Raw genomic sequence first — 10,654 nt, 5'->3', positions numbered from 1 at the left:
TCAACAGCTGAGGACTCGTTTCAACTCGTAAATTTCATTTTAACAGTTGAACTGCCATGTTACAACACGTAAACTTCAACAGTTGAACTGCCATGTTACAACACGTAAACTTGAAGAGTAGAAGAGTTTCAAACAACACGTAACCTCCATTAACTAAAGCTCACGCGGCCTGGGGTTGATTGAACAGTTCCATCAAGATAGTGGAGCGCATATCCCAAGCTTGTCAAGCTAAAAGATATTTATCCCAAATTTGTAATATAACCCTGATGATTTCTTTTTTACTTTCTCGTACATACGAGGTATAGAGAAAGTCTTGTAATCGTGCAAAAAAAAGAGATTTTTGCAGATCTCGACGTTTTACACCTTCCTGAGTCGGAAAAACATAGTTTTGCAATCTTGTCCGTATGTCTGTGTGTGTCTGTGTGTCTGTAAACACGATAACTTGAGTACCGTTACAGCTAGGTTGATGAAATTTCATATATAAGTATTATATCAAAATCGTAGATCCGTATCAACTTTTGAGTGAATTCCGATAACCGGAAGTGGTACTTTTCGACTTTGAATTTTTCAAAAGCCTATAACTTGAGTACTATTTCAGATGGATAAATAAAATTTCACATGTAAGTAAAAGATCTAATTCTCTACCTTCTGTCAAATTCTGAGTCATTTCCGTTGATCGGAAGTAGTAATTTACGCTATTTCCGATTTTTCAAAAAAACAAATGTAAATTTATAAAGTACTAATAATATTCCGCACTATTATGCACATTTTATTTGGCGTTCACTTGGTGTGCAATTCTTTTTTCTACGAGATTTTATTCTATTTTAAAAAGTTTAAGTATTTAAAATGGATTTAAAAATCATGTCTATATCCCGAGTTCCCATCCCCTGTTGTTTTATATAAGAATATTCGACAAAGTTTAGGCATAGTTGAAGGCATACACTAGAAGTACAATGTATTACGCCATCTCAATATATCTTGATAATTCATTACCGTCTTGTTGGGCATTTAAGTCGCTGGACCCAGAGGACCCTTTTATGTCGAAAGTTAATAGAGGGACCCTGTTATGTCGAAAGTTAATAGAGGGACCCTGTTATGTCGAAAGTTAATAGAGGGACCCTGTTATGTCGAAAGTTAATAGAATGACCCTGTTATGTCGAAAGTTATTAGAAGGACCCTTTTATGTCGAAAGTTAATAGAAGGACCCTGTTAGTGTTATGTCGAAAGTTAATAGAATGACCCTGTTATGTCGAAAGTTAATAGAAGGACCCTGTTATGTCGAAAGTTAATAGAATGACCCTGTTATGTCGAAAGTTATTAGAAGGACCCTGTTATGTCGAAAGTTATTTGAAGGACCCTTTTATGTCGAAAGTTATTTGAAGGACCCTTTTATGTCGAAAGTTAATAGAAGGACCCTGTTATGTCGAAAGTTAATAGAATGACCCTGTTATGTCGAAAGTTATTAGAAGGACCCTGTTATGTCGAAAGTTAATAGAAGGACCCTGTTATGTCGAAAGTTATTTGAAGGACCCTTTTATGTCGAAAGTTAATAGAAGGACCCTGTTATGTCGAAAGTTAATAGAATGACCCTGTTATGTCGAAAGTTATTAGAAGGACCCTGTTATGTCGAAAGTTAATAGAATGACACTGTTATGTCGAAAGTTATTAGAAGGACCCTGTTATGTCGAAAGTTAATAGAATGACCCTGTTATGTCGAAAGTTAATAGAAGGACCCTGTTATGTCGAAAGTTATTAGAAGGACCCTGTTATGAAAAAAGTTAATAGAAGGAGCCTGTTATGTTAAAAGTTATTACAATGACCCTGTTATGTCGAAAGTTAATAGAAGGACTCTGTTATGTCGAAAGTAAATAGAATGACCCTGTTATGTCGAAAGTTATTCGAAGGAGCCTGTTATGTCGAAAGTTAATAGAAGGACCCTGTTATGTCGAAAGTTAATAGAAGGACCCTGTTATGTCGAAAGTTAATAAATATAGCCCATTATTAATTAGTTCAGATAACTGTCAAAGCTGAAATACAATCAAAAGCCAATCGATGGTGTTTTCTATCTCTGATCATATTTTGATGTGAACAAAATCATGAGTCATTGGATGGTGTTTTCTATCTCTGATCATAGTTTGATTTGAGCAAAAGCATGAGTCATTGGATGGTGTTTTCTATCTCTGATTATAGTTTGATGTGAACAAAATCATGAGTCATTGGAAGGTGTTTTCTATCTCTGATCATAGTTTGATGTGAGCAAAATCATGAGTCATTGGATGGTGTTTTCTATCTCTGATCATAGTTTGATGTGAGCAAAATCATGAGTCATTGGATGGTGTTTTCTATCTCTGATTATAGTTTGATGTAAGCAAAATCATGAGTCATTGGATGGTGTTTTCTATCTCTGATCATAGTTTGATGTGAGCAAAATCATGAGTCATTGGATGGTGTTTTCTAGCCCTGATTATAGTTTGATGTGAGTAAAATCATGAGTCATTGGATGGTGTTTTCTATCTCTGATCATAGTTTGATGTGAGCAAAAGCATGAGTCATTGGATGGTGTTTTCTAGCCCTGATTATAGTTTGATGTGAGCAAAATCATGAGTCATTGGATGGTGTTTTCTAGCCCTGATCATAGTTTTTCTTAGATTGAGTTCTTAAATAGGATCGCCATTAAATAGTTGGGCTAGCCTTTGATCTTATTGGATGTCACGAAATCTGATTTTATTTTTTCGACTGCTGTAATATTCAGTATTGATTTTTTCGCGTTGGCTGCTATCGATTTGTTGCGTTGTCATTTAATTAGTTGAACTGTCTAGTGAATGTAAGAACGTGTTGCAATAAAGTTAGGCTCCGTAGTACAGATGCATCTAATCAAGTCAGGCTCTCAAGTAGAGCTACCACATACGTCAAGCTCCACAGCACAGCAGGGCTTACATACAGTCAGACTCGGCAGTATAGCTACATTACATGAAATTATGGTTTTGTAGTACAGCTACATGCATTACATTCTTGTTCTGCATTACAGCTAAATACCATAAGTATGGTTTAATACTACAGCTACTCACAATAAACTAGTAATTTAAAATTGACTTCATATAGCCCACATTTGGTTCTAGGTTGACATTCTATTATGTCGGAGAATATTTCGAGGATTTCTTCTCAAATGTTTCTTGTCTTGCAAAAAATTTAAATCGTCCGTTTTTCCCCAGTCATAAAAAGTAAACAGAGTCAATTTTTTTTATTGCTTCACGTTATAGTGAACACTTTACTGTAGCTTTCAAATTTACCACTGTGGATTGTTTTTAAAAATGTATTGATTTTGAAGTGAATGGATTTGTGTCTGAATCGAATTGTGGGTGGCTAATCTATTTAATTTACTGCTCAACTCGCGGAACGGGTTATACACCTGTGCGCACCGGCACGTGTTTTAAATGTGAGTAATAAATAGTTACTCATGGTTGCTTAAGTTGAATAACGTTGCTTTAAAAAAAAAACAATTGCTGTGCGGTGAATGTTGTACACTGATAGGCATATAAATATATTTTAACTTATAAACCGTTAATAGTCTAAAAGATTTTAAAAAGTTATAGACTCATTATAGTTAATTCAAATATGTTTTCACTTATAAACAGTTTATAGATACAAATGTGTTTTAACTTTTAAACTTTTGATAGTCATGCTAATAAATGTCTTACAATAAACGTCAACTCTGTCAGGAGTAGATCTATGGATTTTAAACAGGAAATTTTAGTTTCTGTATTTATCATACATATTTTAGACATAAAATATTTCCTACAACTGGATTCTACAACCATATGTTTTTTCAACTGCATTCTACTAAGATTTTATGTTTACTACAATATGCTACTAATGTATAATGTTTTCTGCAATATTCTACTGACATAAGGTTTAACACAACAGTATTCTACTGACATAATGTGTACTAACATAATGTTTACTACAACTGCATTCTACTGACATAATGTTTACTACAAATGTATTCTACTGACATAATGTTTACTACAATTCTATTCTACTGACATAATGTTTACTACAAATGTATTCTACTGACATAATGTTTACTACAATTCTATTCTACTGACATAATGTTTACTGACATAATGTTTACTACAAATGTTTTCTACTGACATAATGTGTACTGACATAATGTTTACTACTTCTGTATTCTACTGACATAATGTGTACTGACATAATGTTTATTACAACTGTATTCTACTGACATAATGTGTACTGACATTATGTTTATTACAACTGTATTCTACTGACATAATGTGTACTGACATAATGTTTATTACAACTGTATTCTACTGACATAATGTGTACTGACATAATGTTTATTACAACTGTATTCTACTGACATAATGTGTACTGACATAATGTTTATTACTTCTGTATTCTACTGACATGTTTACTATCACAGGTGACATGACCTGACCAGGCTGGCTGTGGACATTGATGGCGTCCTCCAGTTTATCTCGAGACAAACTTACTGATAAACGTTCAGTTGATGACGAGCTAGAAAATGGCGGCCTCTCGCCGCAACCATCAGTGAAGACGAGCCCCCATGAAGATGACGTGTGTTCGGAGATCGTGAGGATTGAGCAGAGAGAAGGACATGAGGGGCTGGAGGATGCCAACACGCTGGGGAGGATTGTACGATCACTGCAGGTCAGATATCGAGTAGGTGCCGCCCCTGAATTTTTTTCGCTTTTTAGCATTCTAAAAGTTTTTTTCATTTTTTTTTATTAAATTGTTTACAGTGTTATATCAAACCCAAATTTTTATAATTCAAGTTTAAAAAATGAATTTTATTTTTAGACCTCCGTTAGTATTCGTATTATTCAGCTGATATCTTCGACATTTAATTAATGCATGAGCTATGAAACTTTGTTCCAGCATGGATAGATAGCTATTTTATCAGTCAATATCAGTCTATTTCATAGCTTTCGTTTTTAAAAGGGGCGTCATAGATTTTTTATTATTTTCTTTTCCTTGCTCGTGTGTTGTACCATCAATACATTTTGATTCAGTCATCTACAAATGAAGTCACAATTTTATCAGCCTGCATAGGTAGAGCGGGAGGGAAGGGCTCAGCTTCGTCGACATTCTAGAACGTTTTTGAGATGATTTTGTTTTTCATTTAAAATGTCATTGCTAAAATTGATTTCGGCAGTGTATTTTTTTGTAAATTAAAAAATGTTTAAAAAATTCTCAACCATTGTTGCTGTCAGACTTTTTTTCAAGGAGGGGAGGGGGCTAAATTTTCCGGGGGGCGGAGGGGGGGACACTGGTAAAAGTTTATATTTTCTATATACATCCTACTTTCTTTGGGGGCGGTAGTGTGGGAGCCCACCCACCCCCTCCCCCGAAGAGTTGCCTGGAAGAAACTCAGTTCTCAACAAAGCTAATCTTGACAAACCAATAGCAACACATGCTGTAGAACAAAATAGCTGTTTTGTAAGGAGAAATGTCAACTTCGAGGGCCTGACTGACATTGTCTGAACATGGGAGAAAGGTTGGGATACGGACCCAAAACATCTGCTCAAATCGTGGCGTCATTTATGAACAAACCCTAAATATTGAGCTGTATCCACGATATTATTAATAGAACAGATATAAGACAAACGTTTACAGACGAAAATCACAAAGTTAGATAGATCTCAGATTAAACTATCACATTCCTTTTTCATCATATTGGTGTAAAATAAACTCTGTTTCAAGTTTAGCGCGAGATTTTCTTTTCATCGATCCATTGCTCCAAATGTTCCCTTTTCCTTTTTGCTTCCGTTTTTACGGGCTGTATTGTAACGTCGATCATGTACGTCCGAACCGTGCCTATCGATGTTTCCCGGTACGCTCATCAAACTTTTTCATCTTGAAAAACGTTCAAAAAGCCCGATTTTTTAACCGGCCGTTCATTTTTTTTTTTCATTCCTAGCGGCGATAGTTTGTTGTTCATATATAGAACCGAGAGCTTTTTATTTTATCCAATTCATTTATTCTTGTAGTATTCCATGTGAACCGTGTAAAAGCTATTTACCAACACCATGTTACAGTTTTCACAATCGTTATTTACCCACCGCTTAAAACAGAGGTTATTTTCAGTCTTTTCGTAAACCAATTTGTACAATTTTGTGTATATATATATATATATATATATATATATATATATATATATATATATATATATATATATATATATATATATATATATATATATATATATATATATATATACACTAACGTATCTGTCGCGCGTTTCTGAGCTCAAGTCCTATTTGCCAGGGTGATGCAACATTTGATAAGGATTTCATCAACACGTTACCAATTGTGTTCTTTTAAATAGGCTAGTCGCTATAATATTTCTTGAATCTTAGTAGTTTACGTTAACTCCCAGACCAGACGCTATAGTGTGTGCTGAATAAAAATCTTTGAGTATACGTTAATCCACCTTCGTAATATTGAGGTAGAACACACTTTGCGACCGAACAGGTGTCGGGAGCGTCGCGAGCCACTGGTTACATTACAGCATTGACGCCGTGTACGTCTCCTGGCGCCGATTAGTCATCGAATGCAATGGCCGACCTTGTCCCGATTGAAGGGTGCTCTTTAAAACTAATGTAGGCGCCAAGTGATCACAGGGGAGTCCGAGGTACTCCAGGTCACCTGACCGTCGTAGCGCGTCTCGTCGATTCAGTCAATGAATATAGTAGCCCATAGTGTATGGCACTTTTCAAAACGAACGTATGCACCATAATGCTCACGGGGGTGCCCGGGTTGATCCGACTCGTCCGCCAGAGATCCTATTCACTCATGCCTGAACGCTGACCCTCGGAGATTTAAATTGTTGTTTTTCGCAGGAACATTTCCAGGTAAAGTTTCAAGGCAATCGGATGAAAGGTGTATTAATGCATAGAGACAATCCTACTAGCAATCACCAACACCAACGTACTTTCATTTGTATATATATTTGTATATATATATATATATATATATATATATATATATATATATATATATATATATATATATATATATATATATATATATATATATATATATATATATATATATATATATATATATATATATATATATATATATATATATATATATATATATATATCGTGCGGCGTCAATTCGGCCAATGACGAAACGGCCCCGTCAAAACGACCCCGTCAAATCGGCCCCATCAAAAGGGCCAGCGACATATGGACCCCGTCATATAGGCTCCCGACAAATAGGCCCCCGTCTTTTAGGCTACCGACAAATAGGCTCCCGTTATATAGGCCGCCGACAAAAGGGTTCCAGTCAATAAGGCTCCCGACAAATAGGCTCCCGTCATTTTGGCTCCCGACATATAGGCTCCCGTCATTTAGTTTTTTTCCACAAAACGGCCCCCGTCATTATGACTCCCGACAAATAGGCTCCCGCCATTTAGTTTCTCCACAAAACGGCCCCCGTCATTACGACTCCCAACAAATAGGCTAGCGTCATTTTGGCTCACGACAAAAAGGCTCCTATCAATTTGGCTCCAGACAAAAGGACCACTGACAATACCGTTTCTGTAGAGACTAAGTCGCCCGGCAAAGCGGTCTCATTGAATATGACACCTGCCAGTGGGACCCCTTCATCAACATTCTTTAGAGTAGCTTATCCGACCATAATTTTAAAAAATATATAGTTAAAAATATAATTTTCTTGCATTTTTGACTTGATGGTTGTTATGTAAAAAGATTACTATAGCTGCGATTGGATTATCTTTTTTTCTAAAGACGCCACCCCGCGCTCTTGTATTCTTTTTCCCTTTGTTTTTAAACCTTTGTGAAAGCTGAGTCCTCTTTCTCCTACAATCAAACTTATCAAAGATAAGTAAACGTTCAAACCACTTCCATGACTTATTTCCCTTTTTAAAATAGTCAAATAGGGGTGCCCATAAGCTCCTTTAAATAGATTTGCACTAAACAAATTAAAAAGTAATTACTTCTCTTAATAATTATTTTTTATAAAGTTCTTACTAAAGAATGACATTGTACGAAAAGGAAATGCATTTAAAATTGATAATATAAATACAAAAAAAACATAAAAATAAACATAAAACGAGACACCATAACTTATACAAAGCTTTCATGTTTTATATACTTTTGACCGACTAGAAATCAAGAGATCTGATAGCAAAGATAAAATAAACCAGACGAGCCGACCAGCGGCGTATCATACGCCGCTATTTAGTTGCTTTATTTTCTACTTTTCAGTAATTCATAATTTGTGAATTCGACAGTACCAATGCTGCCACTGAAAATATTTGCTCTAGAACACTACCCCCCCCCCCCCCCATTTCCCCTAACCCCGACCCTACACCCCCCCCCCCCCCGTGAAAGCAGCCTCCTCTTAGTTACCTCCTGTAAGTTTAAAATCGTTTCAAACTAAATTATCTGCCCCCAATAGCCGTCACTAAACCCGGCTCTACGTTTTTTAAACATTTAGAGTGAACAACAGCTCACCAGACCATGTGGGGTGGGGTGGGGGTGGTAGTGATAGTGATAGAGAGAAAGAGAGGGGACTGCAAGGAGGAGGTTGCAGCTTGTTTTCTAACGTCTCCCAGAAGAGAATTATATATATAGATATTAAAAACAGACTATTGCAGGGGCGTAGCGAGGGGGGCGGGGGGTGCGGACCGCACCGGGTGACACCATTTAGGGGGGTGACACCAAGGCAAAAAATAGCAAAATATATAGAGAAAAATGATAATTCCACTTAATAGAGTGATTAATTGGAGTGTTAAATAGCCATTTAAGAGGTGGGGGGTGCAAATCGAAAGTTTGAGGGGGGGGGGGGTGCAAATCGAAGGTGTAGGGGGGGGGTGCAAATCTAAAGTTTGAGGGGGGTGTAAGTCGAAAATTGAAAGTTTGTCCCCGGGAAGGGTCGTTGAGCCTCTGGGGGGTGACACCATTAAGTGCCGCACCGGGTGACATCCGACCTCGCTACGCCACTGGATATAGATATAGATATCGATATAGATATAGATATAGATACAACTATTTTTGCGGGGTGGCCCATTTTTTCTAGTTCCGCCACTGAATACAACGTATGCATCTCTTGTTCGGCAGGCCTTATTTTTATATTAGTTTATCTATTATAAAATATAGTATGTTTTAATTTAAGGGTCATCTATCTATGACATCCATAATTGAGTCGATAGGCTGTTCCAACTCAGTGTGTGGGGAGAAGGGTCCACGCCATACCTTCCTACCTGCAGTATGCTTGTAGGTTATCAAAACAAGATGCTGTTATCATGTAAACATCATGTATATCATACATTTACACTTCTGTGCTCGCTTTTAAGCAACAGATCTTTTCTGTTGTAAATTAAACATTATCAAAACTTTAGAATTGGTGGAATTTAGCTGTTAAGGGCTCGATTTGTTTGTGAATTCATGTTGGTTCATGAAAAACAATTTCGTTCGGGCATTAAAAAGAATTTATAGTGGTATTGGAGGTAGGACAAAATGGTTACTTTTATGCCAATAATGGTCATTCGTTGGTCTGGAGCCAATATGTCGGGAGTCATTTTGTCAAAAGCCAATATGTCGGGAGCCCAATTGCCTGGAGCCAATATGTCGTGAGCCCATTTGTCGGGAGCCCATTTGTCTTGAGTCCTTATGTCGGGAGCCAATATGTCGGGAGCCGCTTTGTCGGGAGCAAATATGTCCTGAGCCTATTTGTCAGAGTTAAATTGTCGGGAGTCCATTTGTCGGGAGCCTAAATGTCGGGAGCCCATTTGTCGGGAGCCTATATGTCGCAAGTCAATATGACGGGAGCCCATTTGATGGGAGCCAATAAGTCGGGGCCCTTTTGACGGGGCTATTTTGACGGGGTCGGTTTGTCGGGAGTCGATTTGACGGGGTCATATTAATGGGGCCGTTTTGACGGGGCCGATTTGTCCCATGTCGTTTTGACAGGGCACCATATATATATATATATATATATATATATATATATATATATATATATATATATATATATATATATATATATATATATATATATATATATATATCGATTGTCTTGGTCGCAAATCGTCTAACTTCCGAAAATGTAAATTTTACAAGGGAGACAAAAAACGTTTTAAAAATGAGTTTTGTTAATATTTACAAAATTATAGCAGGTTTCGCTCGGTAAAAAACTCTCGCTGCCAAACCGTGTATCTGTGCGCGCGCAGACTTGGCCGTTTCGAACCTAGAATTTCGGTCTCAGCCACGTTCGTTCGTTTTGTCCAAGGAACTTGATTTAGTTATGTTTATGTTTATAAGTTATAATTAATACTTTATAATATTTAGATTATAGTTTTGGGCTCATATTTTAATTATTTTAGTTTATTCTACTTTATGGGGTCAGTTTAATTTTAGTATAGATGTTTTTAGTATGGCTTGATCGCTTTCGACTGTTTATTCGTTAATGCTTTATTTAGCACTTGACTTGTTAATTGTTGAAGGTTATGCTTTATTTAAAAAAAGAAAATAGAATTTTTTGAGATAGACGGTTTGTGACCGAGACAATCGATATATATATATATATATATATATATAAATCAAAAGTTTGAGGGGGGTGTAAATCGAAAGTTTGAGGG

The 10,654-nt window shown here is 36.5% G+C and overlaps 1 protein-coding gene across 1 annotated transcript in view; it reads left to right on the top strand.

Moving 5' to 3' along the window:
- The first annotated feature begins 2,903 nt into the window (after positions 1 to 2,903).
- LOC131940859 (cyclic nucleotide-gated cation channel alpha-3) overlaps positions 2,904 to 10,654 on the top strand; it is a 65,896-nt gene continuing 58,145 nt past the window's right edge. The window contains exons 1-2 of the mRNA XM_059299756.1: positions 2,904 to 3,041; positions 4,445 to 4,692. Coding sequence (XP_059155739.1) covers positions 4,480 to 4,692 — 213 coding nt within the window. The 5' untranslated portion in view covers positions 2,904 to 3,041; positions 4,445 to 4,479. The remainder of the gene's footprint in view (positions 3,042 to 4,444; positions 4,693 to 10,654) is intronic.

The sequence above is a fragment of the Physella acuta genome, unplaced genomic scaffold (assembly GCF_028476545.2).
Source record: "Physella acuta isolate Inbredline_101_S28 unplaced genomic scaffold, ASM2847654v3 ptg000335l, whole genome shotgun sequence".
Classification (NCBI taxonomy): domain Eukaryota; kingdom Metazoa; phylum Mollusca; class Gastropoda; family Physidae; genus Physella; species Physella acuta.
Note: the sequence above shows the minus strand (reverse complement) of the source record. Positions and strands in the feature narration are given on the sequence as shown.